General features: G+C 44.8%; 1 protein-coding gene across 1 annotated transcript in view; it reads right to left on the bottom strand.

Moving 5' to 3' along the window:
* Positions 1-24,500, bottom strand: part of rap1gap2a (RAP1 GTPase activating protein 2a) — a 73,024-nt gene extending 48,524 nt beyond the window's left edge. The window contains exons 1-2 of the mRNA XM_048264148.1: positions 24,394-24,500; positions 15,727-15,762 (exon numbers count right to left, since the gene is read on the bottom strand). Coding sequence (XP_048120105.1) covers positions 15,727-15,762; positions 24,394-24,434 — 77 coding nt within the window. The 5' untranslated portion in view covers positions 24,435-24,500. The remainder of the gene's footprint in view (positions 1-15,726; positions 15,763-24,393) is intronic.
* Between the last annotated feature and the right edge of the window lie 367 nt (positions 24,501-24,867).

The following is a 24,867-nucleotide window of genomic DNA, read 5'->3' as shown; positions in this document are numbered from 1 at the left end:
GGGGAGGTGTAGCGACCCAGACACCCAAAGAGGGATGCTGAGGAAGATGACAAACCCTTCCTGTTGAAAGCATCTGCAGAGCACAGCTTGCTCTCATCCATAAGGACTCACACCAGACACACTTGAGCTCCCTCCTACCCGACCCCACCATCACACACGGACACACACACACAAACACACAGGCGCATATGCATGAATGCATACAAACACTCATGCGCACACACACACAACACACACACACACACACACACACACACACACACACACACACACACACACACACACACACACACACACACACACACACACACAGGCGCATATGCATGTATGCATACAAACACTCATGCGCACACACACACAACACACACACACACACACACACACACACACACACACACACACACACACACACACACACACACACACACACACCTACGGCCTGTTAGTGTAAGACCTAGTGCGAGCAGCCTAAAGTGGGTTTGAGAGTTCAGGCTTTGATCTTAAAAAGGACCAGCAATAAAGAAGCAAGATTAAAAGTGCAACAGGATATGGGGTTCGATCAGGGAGACTCCCCCACCTCATTCTCTACCTCTTTTATTTCATGCTAGAGGCATTTTGTGTGTGTGTGTATGTGTGTGTGTGTGTGTGCGCGTGTCTGTACGTGTGTGTATGTGAAAAAGGAGTCCTCTCCTTTTCCCCTACGACAAACATTTAAAAAACTGCCTTGTGCCATACCTGCATGGACTGCAGCCAAACACACTCACCTGCACTCAGTTTGTTTTATTGCTGTTTATGTCTTGTGTATGTAGGTGTATGTATGTCTTTATACTGGGAGATTTTAACTGTGATTGAGTTAATGGTACAGACCCCCACCACCCCCACATTCCCTATAATAGTTTAGCCCAGACCTAAATGGGTAAATGCCTAGCCTATTTAAAGGCAGACTTATTTCACACAGGAGAGAGAGAGACACAATAGACTGGAGACGCAGGAGAAACAGGAGGACACAGGGGAGTGCCAGAGGAGTGCCAGAGATCCAGGGCCAGGGAAGTTAAATGTTTGTTTGTTTTCATGTAAAATGAACCCTTGCTTGTTGTGAGGCAAGGGGAAAATAGGTCCAAAGTTGCAAGGTCGCCTTACTTGGAAAGGGAGCCTAGAAAGGTTAGGTTCCTGGTGCCTAGTTTGGCATGGCATGGTACATGTTTGTTTGTTTGTCTACTGAAGATCCCCGGATTTCATGTTTGGACTCCTATTGTGCTTCCTGGATCTGCCTGCTTGTTTATGGACTAAATCAATTATATTTTTGTATTAAACTGCTCTCCTGCCTTCCCTCGACACCACCTAATCCAGTGGACCTCCCTAAACGTGGGGTGGTCACCTCGGTCCCTCACTGTGTGTGTGTGTGTGTGTGTGTGTGTGTATAAAGGTTTGGTGTAGGGCTTCAGATACGCCTCTCCGATTCTTCATACCAGACCCCTCTCCCTCCTTGACCATAGGGACACAGAGAACTGCACTCCCAAACAGCGAGAGGGGACTTTATGGGCCCTTAAAAGGCCCGTTTAAATCAGCCGGCCAGATGGTACCCTTATCAGGCTGCCAGCGCTCACAGACTGCGAGAAGCAAAGTAGTAAATATTTGTCAGCAGCGCTGGAGACAGCTGGGCCACTGTGGGGCTCAATCCATGCTGGCTTTACAGACTGCCACTTTCTCACACACACACACACACACACACACCAAACCTCTGGGGACATATGAGAGAAGGAGGTGGTATGACAGAGGTGAGAGAAAAACAGAGAAAAGGAGAGGGAGAGAGAGAGAGGGAGAGAGAGCAACAGAATGATGAGTATTATTTGGGAGAACTAAACTTTTGAAAAGGTTACTGATGGGAAGAGGGGTGGGAATGTGTGTGACTTTTAGCCAGTCCATCTGGTGTATGTGGTCTATAAATGAGACAGAATATGTTGCCTGAAGAGCACTAATGCAATATAGAGACATCACTCAATTCACCAAAACCAATTAAATGGCTAAAAAAGTGGGTTTGGCTGACCTCTGTTCCCAATCTGCCATTTTGTCCCTTCCACTCTCCCCCCATCTTCCCCCCGAGGCCCAGCACCCAAACCAGAAATCTATCCGGCTAGCTCAGCTCAATATGGGGCCAGTCCCAGTGTAGTGCTGTGGGGCGATTGCATAATCACAGATGGGGAAAATGGCCCTCACTGAGGGCTCTTTTGCCATAGCAACTGGCCTCCCCTGAGGTTTTGCACATTGCACTGTCGCCATGGCCTCTGCACTCCATCGCCATGGTTATGGGGCACTGGAGAATCCCTGAAGGGCTCAGTGCGCGATGACAACCGCATGTCTGCATCAGAATTGCCACCATGGCGACTGGGCCTCAGCATCCAATCATCTGTCACTTTGCAGAAAAACAATAATGCTCCTGTTATTGTTGTTATGCTGGGTATCCATTTCCAATAAGCCCATCCACACAGGATGGGTTTTAAACAAGATTTTCTTGTTTCCTTTCAGTGAGGAAAGGAAGTGAGAGATTTTCTATTTGTCTACTTTTGGGGTTGTATGAGTCCAAATGCAAGTTTTGCTTTATTTGCCTCTTTATCATGCAAAATTCATATTATTTTCCAAGACTCAGTTGGGTAAACAAGAACACAAAATATAACAAATACACAAGAACACAAAATATAATGGATAAATTATTCTCATCTCATTCAAGACAACAGGTCGTTTCTCACAGGAATTGTCAGTAATTCATTGAATTCATTCACTGAAAATCTGCTACACTGACACACAATGCCCTTTCATTAGCCACACATTCCCGATTCCCATAACTATCACCCTGTCATGCAGGCTGGTGGTGGTACATTAAAACATGACATAAATAATCAAGTAACAGGTGGGTGGTCGCCTGAAACCACAGTCATCCAAAAATACCGGTCACATTAAACACCTGCCTGTCCACCTTAGGCCTTACGCTGGTCTGTCATCACTACATTTGTCAAAATTTCCCAGAGAAAACATGGTTATTAAAAACTCACTGATACTGTGCAGAAGTGCATACAATTAAACACACGTCCACCCATATGCCCACACAAAGAGCACAGACATACTGTATTCTCTCAATTGTTCTCTCAGCAGCAAGGCACGTTTCTTGGTGTTTTATGCCCCCAACGTTGTCTTCAAGGCAGGCGCTTTAACTGGAAGACGCCATGGTTAGGCATGGGTAAAGGTTATGGTTAAGTTTAGGTTTAGGATAAGGTGCCTTTAAGTCGACGGTGGCAGCGCTACCTGGAAGACGACGTTGGGGACATAAAACACCATTGAGCAGCCGGGCACATGCATGCACATGCACACACACACACAGTTCTAAATGCCAAACCATACTGACGCACTCAGGTGGACCAGTAGTACCTGACAGCAGATCTTTGAGCTATGGAGGATGACCAAAGTCCTTTTAGGCAGGTCCCTTCACTCAGTGGCCATATTGCAAGGCATTTTGGGCACTTATCGGGCATCTATTAGGGGCAGAACTGCACGTGTGCAAGGCTTAGCAACACCAACCTCGCTCCAGCTGTTAGTTCACAACACATGATTTGCACAATGTATTCACAACATACCACATGATTGGCACGATGTATTCACAACATACCACATGATGTATTCACAACATACGATTGGCACATGTATTCTTTTGGCACGGTATTCACACGGAAGGCGCGGAACATGTGTAGATGTGTTACGAACTAACCCCATAAATTATATGGGAGATTCTTTGAGTGCTGTATCACCTCATTAGAAATACTCTGGGATGACTGAAAGAAAGGCAAAACACCTCACCCTGCTGGATTGACACAGAATTACATCAGTCTCTGAGAACGCCCAGAGCACCGCAGTGCGGGAGCACATATGAAACTCTACTGCCCTCTTCTGGAAGCAGCACTAAAGTCACTTCAGCTTTCACAGAACTGTATTGCGGAGTTGTACTTCAGCTCAGCACTGGTTGCTTGTCAGCCTAGAATAATTAGCTTGTGGTTATCTGGATGTTGTTTAATCGTTTCAAGCAAAGGCTAATTGGGGAGAGATGAGCAGAGCAATACACAATAATGAAATTGTAAGGAAACAAAAACAAGAGCCTCAGAATAATAGGCTTTGTCTTTTCAGGGTTCCCACGGGTCATGGATTTTCTGGAATATCATGGAATTTTGTAAAGTCTATCCCAGAAATGGTCAGGGTATTTGTCAGGGAATTTGATAATTTTTGGGGCAAAGTCATGGAATATCATGTCATTGTGGTTGAGATATCTGACATTTTTCTATTAAAGATTGGCATGGAGACAATGGGACATGGTTGCCTTTGTCAGTGTCCTTATGTGAACTTGCACAGGTCAACTTGCTCATCTTTACTTATGCCACTTCACACCAGTGCTTCAGACCAGGGCTGATCCTTCAGCAATAGCCGTCACTGAAAAGCTGTAAGTGTTGTTGAACACAGCTGTTCTCACATTAGCTGATTGCGATAAACATAAACCATTGTTGCCTAATTACCAATTATTCATTACACCTGTGTGTAGTATCTACTTTTTTGTGTTTTTCACATTTAGTATTTTGCAGTATTTTTTTAAAATACAAAAATACACACCAATAAAGTATTTTGATACAAAATACAGAGCCATTTCCTTCAACCCAATAAAATACAAATAACAAAATACTATTTTGCATTTAAAACACATATTACATGTTTCAGAAATACTACCCATCACTGGGAACAGGCAGATTACATCTTTATAGTTGGCCATATGATGACATACTTAGGTTAATACTGTATTTCACCAGTTTGCGCACCAAAATGGCCAGTAGCTGCACTGTGTAGCCTATCTTGACATGTCTTTAAGTTTTGGGTTACAATATACAGGTAGTGGGCTCTCTGTTGATTTTAATGAGTAGGCCTAAGCCTAAAGTTACAGCATTTCTATCACAATTGACCAGACTTTAACCTTTTGTCTTCTTTAAACAAAATTCTGGCTATGATTGTTCCTTGTATTGCATCATGAGCCATCATTGCACCTATTGCATTCTACTGTAGCCTTAAGCCTAGCTCAGTCATTATGTTGTACCACATCACCCTCCATTAGAAGTGCAATGAGCTGCATTGAGCATAATAAACTGCATTTATAATTCCAAATCCATATTTCTAGATATTTTGGTAAAAGTAACTTAAAAGTAATACAATAGTAGTGTAATGCCTTACAATTCAGAGACAGTAATATTATAATGTAATGAATTACTTTGAAATGACAGTAATAAGTAATACATAATATATTACCACATGTCACTGCTTGACTAAATTAAAAATATAGGCTACTGAACATGCATTGAGACAAAGTCCTTTTAGGCAAGTCCCTCCACTCGGCGGCCATATACCAACATTTTATGGGCACTCATTGGGCACAGTCTTTGGGTCGAACTGCGCGTGCGCAAGGCTTCACAACACCAATCTTGCTCCAGCGGCGCAGATCACAACACATGATTGGCACGATGTCTTCACAACACACCATATGATTGGCTCAATGTATTCACATCACACCACATGATTGGCTCAATGTATTCACATGTCGACGTTTTGCCGAGGAAGGGGTGGGATATGTGTAGACAACGGCCATATTGGCGTGACAAACTAGCCCCATGCATTTCTATGGAGTATTTTTTGAGTGCTGTGTCTCCACATTAGAAAGTCTCTGATTGAGATCGTCATAGTTGACAGAAATTACGATTTGTGCCAACATGTTGTAGAAACACAACCACAGCCTTTAGGCCTATTTGGTGCAAATCTTCTACATTGGTTATAGTCAGCGATTCACATTAACTGTAGGCTATCACTAGCCTGACGAGCCAAACCCACATTAAAATGTAGGGTCTGGACACTCACCGTTCGCAGTGCTCAGTCTGAGGGGCGGGATAATCAGTTGTCTTTCAAATTCCCTCTGCACGCAATAGGACAGCTGCAGCTATGAGTCCCATCGTTTCCCACCAGCGAGCTAGTTGGCTAGTTCAAACGCTTGCCTACTTAATAAAAGCTTAACTTCGTGTCACACTGTTCGCCAGCAGCAACATCCATCTTATTTGTTTTCAAGTAGCAGGGAATTCAAGCCAAACCGTTGCAACTCTGCCATAGATCATTATGTTAAGCCCACCTAACGACTCTATACACGATTTCATTGGCCTGATTAAGTTTCGATTTCTGGAGCTCACAAGCCAACGGAGAGTTGCTAGACTAGCCCTGGCAGCAAATGTAATTTGCGGCCGCTAGGGGCGCGTCTAGATTTCTAGGCTAGGCTATCACCACAAGTGTATACTAAATGTTGTTGCCCAAGTTTGTGTGCAGTCATCACATTTTGCAAAATTAGGCTACCTTTGTTACTAACCTAGTTGATACTTTTTACGTGCATCGACTCGCGATTGATTGTGCATCTAATGTAACACTCGGTGGAGAGACTTCCACTTTCCAAGTTCCACTTTTACTGTCATTGTGAGCTAAAAGGCTACTATATGGGAAATACTTTGAAGTTCCTTTTGAGTCCAAACATGAATAGGTTTTCTTTAACCTGTGCTACACTTTTCCACCAAGTTGTGCGAAAATTGTAGGTACCCGGAGTTTTTTTTATGTTGACAGACAAACCGCACTACAGTAGCCTACATGATGCAGTAAATGGAAGCTCTTAAGAAGCGTGCAACTTACGCCTATAAAAACAATATATTTATGGAATAAAATTAGACACCTCTGATTGCTGTTTACGGTTAAACTGCGATGATGTGAACACCAGCCAGCGGAGGGCACTTATATAGCCTAGGCTATCATGCATGGACTCGTAGGCTATATTTCCCCACAAACCAAGCGGCTGCTCGACAAAGCCGAGCTGGGCAGATGTCCACCTTATTACTGTAAGTCATTGTAATGAAGACATCAAGGCAAGTCCATATTTTGAGTTTTTATGTCCAGAGAGATATGGCACCATTGATGCTTCTCAACAAACAACCTGAGCTCACTAGACCAGGAAAGTTGCTCACAAGCATCCAATGTCAATAGAAAAGACAGCAGGATTTTGCAGGAACAACTCTGCTATCCAGGGGCTACGTGGCTCATTGGTTATGAAAAATAGCTTGGTACACCTACATTATTTTGGTATTGCCAAGCCTACATGTATCCACTTACATGAAAAAGGGTAGATGGCTAGCATAGATAGCAGATAGCATTTGGCTAGAAAGTTTTAGCTAAGCAATGACAGCATTTTGAAGAGTTAAAGGAATTATCCGGAGTAAAATGCACTTTAGATTGATTTACGGATGATTGAGAGTACATACGTTGTAATAGTCCAGTCCATACAACTTCATTTCAATTTCAAAAGAAATACTGGACTATGTTTTTTTTTTTTTTTAAACGGCGAAGTTTTTTTTGCGAAGAAATTGTGAATTTCCAGAGCACACTTGGCAATCGACTCCTACGGACTTTCCCCTTAAGATGGCAGCAAAGATGGCAACATTTCCGGAAAGGTACTGGCTTGATGAAATTCATTCTGGACTCTCTATCCGACCACATAAAGACCACGGGATACTTCGGTGACGAGCTTTGACTAAAAACGGTAACATCGAACTTTCTCAAAACACATCCGAATGACATGATTTGGATGTCAACTCAACGTATGTACTCCCAATCATCCGTAAATTGATCTAAAGTGCATTTTACTCCGGATAATTCCTTTAAAGTGGGGTTAGCGGTTTGCCATCAAAAGACAAGGGCAAATATTGAGTTTGGTTCATTTAATTATTGTAAATGGGTATCGTAACACCCCCAATTATCACCACTTTTGTTCGGAAATTCTAAAACAACGATGTTTTTTAACACTTCAAAATAACATTTTCTAAATTAACCTTACATTTTTCAGTAGCCATAGGTATGTAGATTTGAACAAAATCTGTTTTGGTTCTTAACGGGAGCATTTACTGCCTGAAATATCCGATTTTTTTTACCGCTTGGAGTTATAGTGCTGGCCTGATGGGTCGCCTATCTACGCCGTTTCAACGGCACATGAACACTTAGACCGAGAATTCTCGTCATGAAATTAAAATTCCACTGGAGCTCCAAGCGGATGTGTACACGCAGCCTTACAACATTGTTTACAGCTCTTTGAGTCACGGTAAAATGTCATTTTTGGTACATAGCTAATTTAGATACACCTATGGTGTGGGTGCTTGCATTTCTATAGGAATCCGCCGTCTTGGTTTGTATGGATATTAAGTGACACATACACGCAAGACAGCGGAAATACGGGACCGACGGTAATAGGGGGAGTTCCGATAGTGATGTTGCTCAGAAACATTGGCTATAGGCTACACAGCAATGTACTGCTGGCACTCTGAGTAAAAATTAGTCTATGATGCTCTATGTTTAAAAATCATAGATAAAAACAAGAAAACATAAAGTCAGGCCAGGGTGAAATGAGTATGTGTCTTCACATGGAGGCTATTTTATCTATAAAAGATACGTTGGGCCCAGAGTTTGAATGTAAGAAAAATGCAAATGGCAGATTTAAATATGCTGTAAACTTTATTAAAAGGATTGAGACTGAGAAATTGGTAGTGAACAAAGGGTTTAATGGTCTGACCAGCTGAGTAGGCTATGCAAGCCATAGAACAAATGTTATGGCCCTATAATTGTCCTTAAACTAAGTGACACAAGCTGTTTTTGTTTTTGAAATTGGAAGAAACATCTGTATGATTTTTAATAACTGTGGACAGTAATTTATATGCATGAATGTATGTAAATGTATATGTATGCATATATGTGTACTCTTTGTACACATATAACTTGTCTTTTTAACTCGGTAAATAAGCTGGTAACTGAATAACAATCAATGGCAGTAATATCACTTTGGTCATGAATTCAAAAAGGCCTAATGCTACCATGTGTTATGGTGCTTAGGTAGGAAACAGAACAATAGAGGGGAATATGACATGAGGTCACCTGGCCACCGGCCTCATAGATTTATTTTCCACACGCACAAAAGTGGAAGAATGTGGTTTGCTCTGTCTTTCCAGCAGTCAAATAATGATACATGGTCAACAGTTTACTGGGGTGATGCTCTACCTCTTGAAAAACAGCATGCTTAGAAAGCAGAAAGGATTTTCTCATCATAACATCATTTACAATGTAAATTAGTGCAGCATTTGTGACACTTGAGCTGACTGACACAGGGAGAAAAACAAGGTGGTGTTTATTTGCTGGGTGTGGTGGTAACTTGTCCCACTTGTAAAACCACCAATGTCAGTGGTTTCACTACCTATTTCTAAAACAACTTGACTTACGTATTGATATTTTCACTTTGAAACCTCAATGAAGTTCACCACAGCCCTGCTGTCCACATATTCTCTAGAATGTAGCCCACGTCATATTTCTTCATTAAAGTTGCAAATTATTCCCTAGGTTATCTGAAAAACTGTTTAATAAATCTAACCTCCAGCAGTGAAAAAAGTACTAACGAAATTACACAGCTGTTGTGAAGTGTTCTCAATGGGGAGTACTGAAACTTGGACTTTGGGTAGAGAGAGAGAGGGAGGAAGAGAGAGAGGGGGGAGAGAGAGAGAGAGAGAGAGTCATTTTTTCATTGTAGCCTAAATGCCATGCTCCCCAAAATAGCGACAAAGAGAGTAAATTACACTGATCCTCGTAGACAGTTAACATTTGCACCTTGGTGTCACGGGGCGGCACAACAGACTCAAGCCTCCTGTATCTCTTCACCATCAGGTCTGGCAGGACTGGGTGTGCCATGTCCTAAAAGTGGCCCAGACAGTCAGCGATAGACAGAAGGGCTGGTATGATTCAGACCCCCCATGGACAGCTATGCTTCCTGCAGCAGCAACAATGGCAGCCATTTTGGCTCAGTTTAAGTCGTAATGGATAACCACGGGGCAGTAGCGCTAATTGCCTCCTGTAAAGCCACAGGAGTAATTGATGCAGCTGCATACAGGGCGAGGGGGCCCGCATGTGTCCCGGGAGACCAACATCTGCCCACTCAGTCACAGAAACAGAGGAAGGAGGTCTGAGAGCAGCATAGGGAATGTAGATCAGTCTCTGTACTCTCTTGATATTCAGCAGGTCTCTCTCTCTCTCTCTCTCTCTCTGTCTGCCTATCTCTCTCTCTCTCTCTCTATTTCTCTGTATGTGTTTGTGTAGTTGTGAGATACAGAATGAGACAAAGAACAGAGTTAAATGCTCTCTACAGAGAAGCAGTGGTGAATTACTTCATGTGTTTGCCTCTCTCTCTCTCTCTGTGTGTGTGTGTGTGTGTGTGTGTGTGTGTGTGCGTGTGTGCGTGTGTGTGTGCTTGCAGACATTTACAGGCGCTGAGCCATGACAATAACAGTGTCTGAGCAGATCTCCCATAAGAATATATCAGGCTTCACCACAGAGATCACAGCCCCAGCCTCCTGCTCCTGACATCTTGCGTGAAACGAACACCATGCAAGCGAACCGGTTCACAACTCAGCCACTAATCTTTTAAAGCATTACAAACTGCAAATCTACTTTATGTCAAGGAAAACTCCCACACTTGAGGAAACAGCTGGAGAGAAGCCAATGATATGATTGTGCAACAGCTCCTGACAGTTGAACATCTCCCTTGGGGTTAAGACAGAGTCAAGGTTAAGGTGATGGACACAGTACTGACATCTCTTAGATAATTTTCCCTTTAATCTAACCCTGTGTGTTATCTTTTTACCCATTTGTCTCGCTGCATGGTTTATTCTTGCATGGCTAAAGGCAAGGTTGCGGAGATTTCCAGAAGGTCTTAATGAGAAATGCATAATAAGTAAGGCATAAATAAATACATAACAAATAAGTGTTATGAGTACAAATAAGAGTATGCTATGCTTGTCTCAGCCTCACCAAGATATATTTGTAGTACATAGTTAAGAACAGGAAATGATACAAAACTATACATTTACAAAAATCCATTTGCAGAAATGAAACACAAAATTCATTCAATGGTACATGAATCTACAATACAGCTTCACAAGGCACATGTACTTTCAAATGTCCTGCAAAAGCTCTGTCATTGACTTCACTCATCATGCTAAACACATCATGCTAAACACAGCTGAATAATTAATCAAAGCAGAGACACTGCCACTCACCAGATTTTGCGAGGCATCCTGACACTGCTTAAGTCAAAGCAACTATCTGCTCCCAGTGGTATGATTAGAAGAACCTAGCCTCAGCCCCTGCTAACATTTTAATATTCATTCATGAGGCCTTTGTGCAACAGTGTATAAACAGGCATGCGCACGCACACAAATGATGCAGACACACACACACACACACACACACACACACACAGACACACATGCACACACACACACAGAGACACACACACACACACACACACACACACACACACACACACACACACATGCCTGATTATGCTGTTGTTATTGTGTGGCTGTGCTTTGGCGGTGCAGTCCACTCACTTTGTAGTTGGAGGAAGCGAGGGGGCGAAAGTAAGGGGGAGGGAGCCGTTGACAGCCTCTAGATCCCCGTGAGCAAAGCCTGCCCTGTCTATCAGCACAGCCACACTGACCCACTCTGACACACACACACACACACATGCATACATACATGTATGCATACATATATTTACGGGCACACACGGGCACACACACACACACACACACACACACACACACACACACACACACACACACACAAACCCTTCTGAGTACACCCTTTGTAGACTGATTTCCATGGAGACAGATATGGAAAGGGGGCCTTAGCTACCTCATTATTTCAGACCAAAAGAGATAAACAAACACACAAACACAGACACACACACACACACACGCATGCACACACACACACACTTGCACTGCCAAACGCACACAATTACTCCAATTGCTTTAAAATGAGCAAGCAGGGTCAAAACCATCCTGGGCCGAGTGGCCAGATGAAACAAAATCATCTAAGAGCACACCTGTAGACCTCTGGGGCTTTGAAGTGAGATGATGTGTTCTACTAACCTCCCTCTCCCTCTCCTCCTCTCTCTCTCCTCCTCTCCCTCTCCTCCTCTCTCCCTCTCCTCCTCTCCTCTCCTCCTCTCTCTCCTCTCCCTCTCTCCCTCTCCTCCTCTCCTCCTCTCTCTCTCCTCCTCTCCCTCTCCTCCTCCCTCCTCTCCCTCCTCTCCTCCTCTCCTCCCTCCCTCTCTCTCCTCCTCCCTCTCCCTCTCTCTCTCTCTCTTCCCCTCTCCCTCCTCTCTCTCTCCTCCTCTCCCTCTCCTCCTCTCTTCCTCTCCTCCTCTCCTTCTCTCTTTCTCTTCTCCCCTTTCACCCTTCTCACTGCTTATCGTTTACTTTCCTACTCATGGTTCTTTCTTGTCAATCTCTTTTTTTCTCTTGCCTACTGCATTATTTGTCTTTTACCTCTCCCTCCTCCCTGCTTTCTCTCCTCTCTCCATTATCCCTCTCCCTCTCTCATTCCTCTTTTTTCCTCCCTCTCTTACTTCTCCCTCTCTCTCTCCTCTTCTTTCCCTCTCTCTCTTCTCCCTCTCTCTCTCCTCTTCTCTCCCTCTCTCTCTTCTCCCTCTCTCTCTCTCTCCCTCCCTCCCTCCCTCAGTGAAGCAGACGTGACCAGGCATGTAGGAGATATGCTGCTCAGACACACTAGCCCTGCTGCTGGCCCTGAACGGTCTGTGGACTCCTCCCACTTCTGCACCCCAGCTGTCTGTGCCAGACGCTCCAGAGCGCCACTTCATGACCTCCACAACATCGTCCTGTTGCCAGCCCGTGAGCCTCAGGCCATGACCTCCAATAACACGTCTGTGCCAGGCGCTCAGAGCGCCGCTTCATGACCTCCAATAACACGTCTGTGCCAGGCGCTCAGAGCGCCGCTTCATGACCTCCAATAACACGTCTGTCTGGCTGGAACACCTGAGGAGACCAGCTCTGTATTTCCAATTCTCAGAGAAACCACACAACTCGTCAAAAAAAGAGAGACTTTTTTTTATCTCCGGCCAAGGCACTCCTTAATTAAAATGTCTTTATTTACAATTACATGTCCTAAATGGACATTTAGCATTTTTAGCATAAAACAAAATGGTGACAATTATTTTACATACCGTATTTTCTGTATTTTTTTCATGGTTTGGCTGGTCCTGCGACTTATAGTCAGGTGCGACTTATATGCTTTTTTCTTGTTCATGACGCATTTTTTGACTGATGCGACTTATCCTCAGGAGCGACTTATAGTCCGGAAAATACGGTACAGTGTGTGTGTGTGTGTGTGTTGTTTATGTAAATGTCCAGACAAGCAGAGGAAGTCGGCGAGGTAAGACAATAGGAACTGGATCATTTTGGATCATTTGCCACAGTGGAACATGGTTTAGGGCTGTACCCATCTGTGTGAGAGAGGAGCTTATGAGGTGAACTGTGCTGTGACTATTCTGTGTGAGAGAGGAGCGTATGAGGTGAACTGTGCTGTGACTATTCTGTGTGAGAGAGGAGCTTATGAGGTGACCTGTGCTGTGACTATTCTGTGTGTGTCTGTTCTGCAGCAGTCATGTCTCAGTGGTGATGCTGGAACAGAAGTGTGGGTTGGGGGAAAAAAATGCACAGAATTGACCTGTCGCTAAGCCCCGCCCCCCATTGTTACCGCGTGAAAACTCGGACAAACAAACCAGACTTCATTAGAAAATAGATTGTGGACAATGGCAGCTGACAGTATATGAAAGCAGGCTTTGAGGACGTTTTGGTTGAAAAAGGATTTACTTTCCTCCAGAAGCTATCAAAAGGGACTTAATTATGCTATGGAGGGGTGTATTCAAAACGTTAGAATACATACAAGGTGACAAGCAGTTGTGGCGAGTAGCCGTGCAAATCACCGTGCAAAAACCACTGACGTTAATGCTAGCTAGCTAGCTAGTGGAAGATTGATACTAAAATATGTTAGGTTACGTTAATATTTGATGTAGTAAGAATATAGTAGTTGGTTAATGAGCATTTTCATCTTGGGATTTAACAGGAAACCTGTGCCCACGTTGTTGGCTTAGTAGCCTACATTACGTCGAGCTGTTGCAAACACTTGGAGCATACGTGATGGAGCATACAGTGCGTAAAAATTGTATTTGGGGCTTTCTGCTATATGAGAGCTATCACGACTATTATTCCCAGTCATTATCATGGAAAATATAATGTTCAGATATGCGTCACATTATTATAATGGTATTGTATAACAACCCTCATAGTAATAGGTATATTTAAAATTTTTCAAATGTATTTATTTGTTGCTTTTATTTTTCCCTCCAACTTTCTGAGGCCCCCCTGGCACCCTCTCGCGGCCCCCGGCCCCCACTTTGAAAACCACTGCTGTGGGCTACTGTTGATGAAAATATACCCCGTTTTCTAGCCTCTCAGGGTACCAGCTATCAGTATTACACGTCCCCCATGCAAAACGTTTGACCATGGTTATCCGTCTGGGTTTTTTGAGTTAATAACCATGATAAATAACCATTAATTTGTCATTTTATGCCTCCTCCCTGTTGTTTCCTATGGAGTTGGACTGTCATTGGCTCATCAGCGTTCTAAGGGTGGCGCTTAGCGACAGGTCAATTGTTGTTTCATCACAACACGGGCTTGGGCAGCGGGCCAACTCAGAGAGAGTTCTGCTGAGCGGCTGGGGCCGAGGTGTGAGAGCTGAACGATGGAGATACGAGTGCCAAAATGAGTCAAGTAAAGCCCATTGAACCCAAATAAAAACATGAGTCAGTGATTATCTAATCGAGACAGAGTGTGAGTGAGTGAGTGAGCGAGCGTAGCGAGCTAGTGAGTGAGCAAGTGAGCGAGCTTGGGAGTGAATTTGCAAGTGTGCCAGTTAGAGAGTACACAAGGAGAGAGAGACGGAGCGAGAGAATGCGAGCGAGCAGCTGAGCAAGCGAGTGAGTGTGTGTGTGTGTGTGTGTGTGTGTGTGTGTGTGTGTGAGTGGGCGAGTGAGTTAAAAGTGAAACGCTGTCGTATGCGATTGGTTTTGCCCTGCGCCGCCTGACGCACATTAATGGGCTTGAGCTGTGAATAAATCTTTACTCATGACACATAATTAAATAAAGTCCTTCATCTTGCCCCCGTTCACTCGTCGGAACAGATGAGGCTAATCAAATAGGACTGAGTCATTGAGATACAGTAATGTACATTAACTGCACAGAGCACTGCAGGGACTGGTCATTCAGAAAGGATAGGGCCAGATGTTGTGTTGATAGGGGGAGGGTGGAGGGCCCAGGTGGAGAGGTGTGCAGTGAGTGTTTCTGGGTGGAGGAGAGAAACTGGTCTGTGCTGGTCTGCCCATGCAATCTACCAAAAAGCAGTTTCTCCAGTGCTTGATTTCTCTCTCTCTCTCTCTTTCTCTCTCTCTGTCTCTCTCTCTGACTCTGACTCTGTATCCCTCCTTTTCTGTGGCACGGTGCAACATCTCTAACCATTTACTGCATAGTTTTTCATTCAACATGAGCGCCAGGGGAGCTTAACTTCAAAGGAGAGGGAAAAAAAGTTGCAAAAAGGCTCACACACACGCAAACACACAAACTGAATAAACAAACAGTGGATCAGTTGGAGAGGGCTCACAGATTGAACGACTCTGATAGCATGCACTCACGCTGGGTGCCGGTCAATAGTCAGACTCACCGGGCTTTCAGCGCAGCGATGCTGGACTTGTCGATCCTACAGAGAAACAGGAAGAGAGAAAAAAGAGAGAGAGGGTAAGAGAACTCAGATCAGATCACACTCACAGCAGAGCACTGACTAAAGAAATTGCAAAATGAGGCACTCCACTCACTCCCCACTGCTTCTGTGAAAGCATCTGATTTATGCATCCCTGCACACAAATTTCACCCTACTAGCGTATCCTTCTCCACGACGACCCCCGTACACAGTATGTGATAGCAATTACAAGTGGAGACCTAGAGCTTGTATTAACTCAGTACCCTCACACAGCCTCTCATTTCCCTCTAAAACAAATCAAATGATAGCAAACCAGGTCCTCTCAGAGGAACCAATTATGTGGATATGTGTGCCGCGATCAGTGACTCAGCAATAATCACTTGATTTATTGCCGGGAATGAGTCCATTTTCATCTCCCGTTGGTGCTGGAAGGAGGACCGGCAGTCCACACATACCAGTAGACTTATTCAACAACACATCAACAGGCTCCCCATAGATGTGTAAAAGGCAAGTGAACCAAGAAAGCCTTTTAGCTCCCATTGCAACTTGAGTCATGCATAAACCATTGACGAGAGCTCTACCTGAACCACCGGTGCCACTTTTAATGTTTCACCGGTCTGTCGCTCACAGAATGAACCCCCCTCCCAGTGACATATTTATGGCCGCAAATCTCCAGAGCCTGCCGACTATGTTGGGTGCTCAAGAGGGGAGAGGAGATAGATAGGACCTGATAGGACCTGATTACACACCGCAGGAGATAAGACAGAGAGGAAGAGAGTGTGTGTGTGTGTGTGAGGAAGAGAAAGTGTGTGTGTGTGAGAGAGAGAGAAAGTGTGTGTGAGAAAAAGAGAAAGTGTGTGTGTGAGAGACAAAGTGTGTGTGTGTGAGAGAAAGTGTGTGTGAGAGAGAAAGTGTGTGTGTGAGAGAGAGAATGTGAACACAATTTGAATGAATGTAGTTACAGAATTAATTATAGAATGGAAGAGATAAGTATTGCCACTGAGGAAGCCCAACTTTAGACAAGGTAAACAATTATGGCTTTCACAGTAATGATTAAACTCATTTCTTTTTCTTTCAGTGACATAGCCATGCGAGGAAAGACGTAGCCACTACACGGCTTTTGGTGCCGTCTGAGACACGTGCCTGTGCCAGTACAGTATGTAGCGTCGTCATGGACACCGAGATGATGCTGCTGAAAGTGGCTGGCTTATTATCTTCTGTACATTTGTCCAGTATGGAGAGCACGCGTCTGCTGTCATTACCTCTCTCTCACACTCCATCTGTCCCTGCATTATCACAGAGCTGTTTCCTGGTTACATGCGTGTCCCATTTACCCTGTCGTATCTGGGCTAGTGTAAATGATGGGAAAAATGTACATCGAGGTGTGATTACTACTTCTGTGTTTAACCTTTGTGTGCACTAGGTCTATTATATGTAAGAGCACATCAGCACACATAGGTGTTGCAGACCAATGTGTGTATGTGTGTCTGTGTGAGTGTTCCTGTATGTGTGTGTGTGTTTGGATATGCATATGTGTGCATGTCTAGAAGCTGACTGTATGTGTGGGGAGAGAATGGTTGTTTTTCCCGAGGCGAGCAGTGGAGCTGGAGACGCATCGGCCATCGGAACAGTCCTTCCTGAGACCACCAGCCAGGCCATGGGAACATGTATTATTCATGGTGGTATACTTTCATTCTGTGAACATTTAAACGATCATCATCAATCTCTTCTACCTTCCACAACCTTTGCGATCTCATCATCAAGACTTTACACATTGTCATTCGTTCTGGCCAATGTCACCCACACAACTACAAAACGATCCTTTCTGAGCCATAAAATCCAATGAGGAATGAAACTGAGTCATTATTGTGACAATATATTCCCAGAAGCAACCCCCGCCCCACCCACTCACACACACAGTTGAAATCTTGTTTTTGTTTCCAATTTCAGACACTTTGGTGTCTAAACTTTAACAAATGATGCCCTCTTAAGTATTCAGAGTGGTCACCAAAGCCCAACTCCAGTTAAATGGAGCATCACTATACATCTCTCCGAGCTTCACAGGCCATTTTCTGCACTGATGCCCATCTCTAACACGTAACGACAGGCAAACCAAATAAGGCTTGAGAGCTCCGTCAGTAGCCGAGTCCACCGACTGTGAAGCAGTGTGTGTCTGTGGTGCAGAACATGCCGTTTCTCTTTCCTTTTCTCTCCTTCTTTCCTTTTCTCTCGTTCTTTCTCTCTCTATCTCTTCCCCTCTCTCCGTCTCAGAGAGAACACCATGCATGCAACACCTCTCATAGGGTCGGATAGTCTTTGTGCCACACAGCCAATTAAACCTGACTAAGCCAGCCCACATGGGGGTCCACACACACACATCTACCATCTCGCTCCACTGCTCACTCTGAGCAAAGTCAGGTGGCTACTCCTTTAAGAGTTTAAAAAAAAAAAAACAATCATACTTTGCCTTCAGATCTCAATCGTCATGCAGACAACAGCACAGAGCCTGAATTTATGTATGAGCTCATCTCAGAGACGCAAGAGGCTCTGCATCACAGCTAGAGAGATATCAGTGCAGCCTTATCGCACAGACAACTAAATAAATCATCTCTCTTCCTAAAGCAAGTTTCTCTTGATAGTCTCACGAACAGACTATTTGAAACAGCTTAAGGTTAGAAATACTTAGAACCTCTAGAACTTCAGATCTGAAACGACATGTTAATATTTAATGACAATGTGATTCCACTAGCAAAGATATAAGTTGCAACGCTCAGAAATAGAACTAGACAGACAGTACACATTAAGAAGAAATGATGGATGGAGACATACTAGTTAACAGTTTTCTTTTGCAAAGCCATAATGGATGCAGTCAGCACAGTGTCCTTCAGCTGACTGTGCCTCTGCTGTCTGAGAGCTGAGAGACACAACATGTCCACATACAGCTGAGTGGATGCAGTGGCTTGAGAGCTGCGCAGTGCACAAGGCCGTCCACCCCACCCTTCCTCTGATAGCCTCCACTAGACACACACACACACACACACACACACACACACACACACACACACACACACACACACAGAGAGAGAAAGAGAGAGAGAAACACATAGGTACAAAGTTGTGGGAAGACCAACAGTGACATACCATTCAAATCCTCCAAAAGACACGCTCCTCTTTCGCCTCAGCATAATGAAGTGACGCGCTGGAGAACTTTCTCACTCTTTTTTTCCCCTCCCTCTGTCTGACCCCACCACACGCTTCCAGGCTCAGAGCCAGTCTGAGGGCAGTAGCAGGGAGGCTCTCGGCTGCTTTACCTGCAACTCGCACTCCACTCCTGCAGCCACTCACATAGGGGTGGGGCCCACAGGCGACAAAAGTGGGTGGCGGTGGAAGTGAGGCCTAGTAAAACGGGCATTCTCTGTCTCACTCTCTCCCTACCACACGACCGGCATATCTCTAGCAATCAGTTATTTACTTGTCTTGTTTTAGTTATGACTACAGTATTGCATCTTATGGCTTTGGAATAACATTGTCACTAAATATTAACATGTCTCAGGTCAGAAGTTCTACAGGTTAGTAGTATTGTCTATTCATAACCCTGAGCTGTTTCATTTAAACACACTCGAAGTGAGACAAAACTTGTGGCAAAGCTTGCAACCACTCCCATAGAAATGGGATCGCTACTTCCACAATTGCTTTGGTCATATGATTGATATCTGGCAACAAACCTTGAAGTAATAAGGCAGTAACTTCTCCCTGCCGCAAGTTCTTCTGGCAGCTCTGTGAGAGTAAATCTGATGGATGTTCCTGTTCTTGTTTGGGAGCCGACTAGAGGCACAAGGGGGCCAGAAAAAACCAACAGAACACAGAGGCCATTTCAATAAAGCCGTTAAGAACATCAGACGTCAGAGCGGAGCGGCTCAGAGGAGAGGAGGAAAAAACAACAGTGTGTTAACCCTTAAAGGTGTAGGTTTTTGAACGTTCTAAGTTCCGCAACAATTGAAGGTTCTAAAATTCTATGTTGAATTCAATGAACCCAGATATTCTTTAGAATGTTCATTTCTCGACGGTACTCCTTTAAGGGTTAACAGGGATCACGAGCCACTGAAACAGCAGCGGTGTCATTTTCTCAGCAGCCCAAGAAGCGCTCGCTGCAGTGCTCCGTCCCATTAGCTCGAGCGGCAAACGGAGGCTCTCCCCCCCCTTGCAAAACAGCATCATTTATCATAAAAGCCCCCCGCTTTTGATGGTGCTGTTTGCAATGCTGAGATTATGCCGGCTACATCTACGTCTTCCAAGTGCTATTTAGTAAAGGCTAATGTGGAGGAAACAAGGTGGACACGCAGAGGCCCAGTGATTAAGAATTGGACATCATATCTGCATTATCAGGCTGAGTGTCTCTTGAACTCGCCTGGCTGACATTTAATGGGAGGCCTGCCACTGTTGCTCTGTAGGCTCGGGGAGTGGGCGTGCAACCTGATGATGCTTCATTATCAGTAAGAGCAGTCCTAATTGATTGAATCAAGAGGGGAAAAAACACACTCTCTCCTCTCTCTCTCTCCACTCTGTGTGGATGGGGTAAAAGAGTGGGATGGATGGAGGGAGAGAATAAAAGAAAGAGAGAGAGAGAGAGAGAGAGAGAGAAAGAGAGAGAGGCACCCCATGCCATGAGAAAATCTGTCGCTCTGTGAAGCATGACAAAAATGCTGCTGCTGAAAGGCCACAGAGACACAGTGATCTGGCCCCCAGGAGAAAGCAGCAGATTGATCCGTGACTTCAAAAATGCTCTCATACATCTCAGATGTCTCCCGTCAGCTTTGGACATGGTAACCTGGGCACTGGGCTCGGCTCGAGTTTGGATTAATCCTGCCCTGGGAGGCGACGGTGGTAAATTACAGAGACAGCAGGAAGACATGCTGGAGAGCACGGAGGGGGGTTGTACAAGGTGTGACATCTCGTTTGGCCCGTGTTGCTATGGGGTCGACTCATTTATGCAAAGGGCACAAACAAGTCACAGGAAGGATTTATATTGTTGGACGGCAACTATGCCAACACAAGCAGTTATGACCAAAGCACTCTAGAATCTTTGGTTATGACTTGACATTGAGACACCAGAACACAGCAAGCTTGTACAATGAAAGAGGCACAGCAAAAACAAACTTGTCATCTGAAATTAAAACAGGATTTTTCCATGGCATCTGAGCTCTCAATAACCTGGTTAGTGTCCTGAATCTGTTCCGTTTAGTGGACAGAATGTACGACCCACGGGACACGACGAGCACAACAAAGAAGCGGTACTTTGGTGGGGACGGGCCCGGTTCTAAGGACGTGCCAGATGATTTAATTGGACTGATGAGATTAAGAGTGGCTGCACAGCATTAGCAGAGACAGCATCAGGGGCATAATGTCGTTTCCTCCTGGATGAGTCATCCGCACCAAGCCGCGGCTCCTGCTGCCCCTCTTTAGCGGCTCAAAAAGCTATTGGGATGGCAAGGCTAGCGGGCGACCATCCATATGGGAGCGTCCCATTTGTGAGAGTGCTGCTGGAGGAGCCGAGTAGGCCGCTTCTTTGACAGACAGGTCCTATTTTACTTTTCTCCATGGTCCATTGTCTCCTAATAATCAGTGGAGTATGGGGTAGGAGGACATATAGAACAAGAGACACACAGATGGAAAGAGCAAGAGAAAAGAGAGAGGGACAGTGAGAGAGAACAGAGTGATGAGAAGAAAGAGAGAGAGAGAGAGAGAGAGAGTGGAAAACAGAGAGAGAGAACATGGGCAAAGTGCCAAAATTGCAATCCACTCAAGGTTAATCATTGAGTGTTGAAAGGGAGGGCAAAATGGTTTTGAGTAGAGGAATGGGCTAATGACTGAGCTCAGAGGGCTAGAACAGCTCCCATACACATTCATGGCAATAGCATACTCAGTTGAAGGGTACATCAGTACGGGCTGAATGTAACAATGCCTTTGCATTGCAAGATCAATTACATCTCAAAGTTGCTAATTGAAAGCCTCCCTGCGATTGCTGTAAATCAATATAACACTATGATCAAAATAGAAATTGTACATGACATAGCGGATGCAAAGACTATGATGTACATGGCATGTGCATGGGAATGGCAAGCCAAGCCTTGTCTATAATATCATGTTAACATGGCGGTAGACTCCGTGCCCAAAGCACGTTGGCGTTTATAGCCTTGTCTATAATATCATGCTAACATGGCGGTACACTCCGTGCCCAAAGCACGTTGGCGTTTATAGCCTTGTCTATAATATCATGCTAACATGGCGGTACACTCCATGCCCAAAGCACGTTGGCGTATAGCCTTGTCTATGTTGGCTGGATGCACAGGAGCAGACTTCTGCTGATCCCCAGCTGATTGATGGTCCTATTTTTTCCCCTGCAGCTAGCTCCCTGTGTGTGTGTGTGTGTGTGTGTGTGTGTGTGTGTGTGTGTGTGTGTGTGTGTGTGTGTGTGTGAGCTAAACCAAACGCTGCACTTTATCATTCCATTATTACGGGCTGGGGGAGCTCAGTCCCAGCTGAGGCCTGCAGCAACGCTAAGGCTCATTACATCACCTGTCTGGCCGTCATTATCATCTTCATCTGCCTCTTCCCTTCTCTCTCTCTCTCTCTCTCATGCCCACGCCCACAAACACACACCCACACACTCACACACACACACACCACTGACAGCTGCCAAGGTCTGTGGTTGTCGGCTTGCCACACTTCCTCTGTTTTACTGACAGCAGAGTGACACAAGAAAAGGAAAGAAAAATCTGTCTGGCGGTTGGTCACATTGTTTCAGAACTTTTTTTTATGTCACATTTTCTTTATTTTTTCTCTTGTTCTCTCTTTCTCTCTCTCTCTGTCTCTTCTGTCTCTCTCTCTGTCTCCCCACTTTATCTCTCTGTCTTTGCACCTGCTACAGAGTGCAACAAGTTGGGCTTGACAGTTGGCATGTCTAATAATACAAACTACAGCCTTGTGGGGGGCGGGCGTTTGGGAAGACAAGATGGCACACCGACGAAGACACATGGTACCAGATGAGCGCACCAGGGGAGTTCAAAGTCTCCGCTCACAGCTCAGGTGACTCAAACGTGTACACGCACACACATACACACACACACACACGCATGCATGCACGCACGCACGCGCACGCACACACACACATACACGCACGCACGCACGCACGCACACACACACACACACACACACACACACACACTGTCAAAGTTTCATCAATCCCACACACCAGACAGACATGTCAATGGGGAAATGGGATGAAGGAAAGGACACATGCATAGGGTGATGGAAGGATGCTGACAAAGGGAGGGGGATGGAGGGAAGGGGATGAAAAGAAAAGAAGGACAGAAATAAATCTGAGAGGGATGAGAGATGAAGCCAGGCAGCCAGGGTGAGGGTGAGAAAGGAGAAGCATACAGACTGGCTGGTACAGAAGTGAGATGGAGAGACAGTGGGGGAAAATATCTGGTGATTGAATAAGGAGGCAATTATAGAGCAGTGTGGGCAGAGAGAGAGAGAGAGAGAGAGAGAGAGAGAGAGAGAGAGAGAGAGAGAGAGAGAGGCCACTGATTAGAGCTGCAAAAGAATGCACAAAGCCAGGAGAGTCGCAGCCTGTAGACACCCTTTCAGCAGACATCAGAAATACAAATGTAGAAGTGCAAAATCTGCTATTAAGCAAGAGGGCTTTCAGGTATTTTAATACATTATGCCTTGTCCTTAAGGGAACTATAACAAATTGCACGAAGTAAATTTCAGAAAACTTTCACAGCTGTGGATTGGATTCTCTAAATTACTCTGCACACTTGAATGTCAGATGTTGAATTAATGAATCAATTTGTTATGTGGCAAATCACAGCTGAAGTTTTTTTTTGTAACATTGCAATTTTAGCAGACAATACCAATTATAAACCCTTGTAACACTCAGCTCAGAGTAATGTAGTCAGTGCTGCCAGATATCTACTTGACATATACTCTACCTCATCTACTGGGTCTTGCTGCTTATTGCTATTTCACACATTTCCCACTGTAATTGAGTCATCCGTCAGAAAGGCACAACCCCCTACTGCATGCAATATGCAGCTCCAACAGTTTGCACACAGGAACAATTGAGAACATAAACTAGTAGAGAAATGCAATGACTAGAAACAAACAATACAAACACAAGTCATAAAATAGTCACATGCTCTATGTACCACATTACATAAAAGAAAATAAAATAAAACCACTTTTAATAAATATAGATCATTACTACGATTCATGCAGGTGCCTATAGGATCTGCACCACTGCCATGTGCGTGACTGTGATCCGCAAGCAAGTGAATGTGAACATGAACAATGGCACAAGGGAAATGAAGACTAACTGTCCCTGCAGCACGCACACCACGACCAGAGGGAGACCGACCCAACAACAGCCTGCCGCCTGCACCAGCCTGGGGACGGCGAGAGCTCTCCCACACGCTGGGATGCATAGCAACAGTTTAGCAAGCTCTCCCTGCCAACATATTCTTTCCCCACAGTTAAGGTGGCAAAACAACAGAGGACAGCGCGTGAGAGAGAAATGTAGGGGACATCCTGTGTCACAGTTGGTCATTCATGCGGTATTCTTACCTCGAGTCCCCCACGGTTCCTTTGCAGGCAGGAGTAAACATTGCAGCACGAGTGACTTGTCCAGCATGAGAGACGTGCGAGCGGTGAGAGATACAGCGAGAGAGTGAGAGGCAGAGAGAGAGAGCGAGAGCAGAGAGATGAGAGGAGAGGAGAGGAGAGGAGGAGGGGAGGAAGGGAAAGGAGGGAGAGCAAGGAAAGGGGGAGGAGAAGGATGGCAGAGGGGGAAGGAAAAGAATGAGAGCAAAAAGATGAAAAGCAGAGCGAATGAGATGCCACAAGACAGAGAGGGAGTGGAGAGATGCCTTCGCTTTGAGAAGCAGGCTATGCACTGTGGGCTTTTCTGATGGTAGAGACTTGTGTAGCTTGTAATGATGTGTGGTCCATAGGAGCTCATGAATTTATAGGGAAAGAAGGAAAAAACAAACAGCAAATTATAAAGAAATCAGGAATACAGCAAAGAGAGAGAGAGGGAGA

The sequence above is a fragment of the Alosa alosa genome, chromosome 15 (assembly GCF_017589495.1).
Source record: "Alosa alosa isolate M-15738 ecotype Scorff River chromosome 15, AALO_Geno_1.1, whole genome shotgun sequence".
In the NCBI taxonomy this organism is placed as follows: domain Eukaryota; kingdom Metazoa; phylum Chordata; class Actinopteri; order Clupeiformes; family Clupeidae; genus Alosa; species Alosa alosa.
The sequence above is the reverse complement of the archived record's forward strand: the minus strand, read 5'-3'. Positions and strand labels throughout refer to the sequence as shown.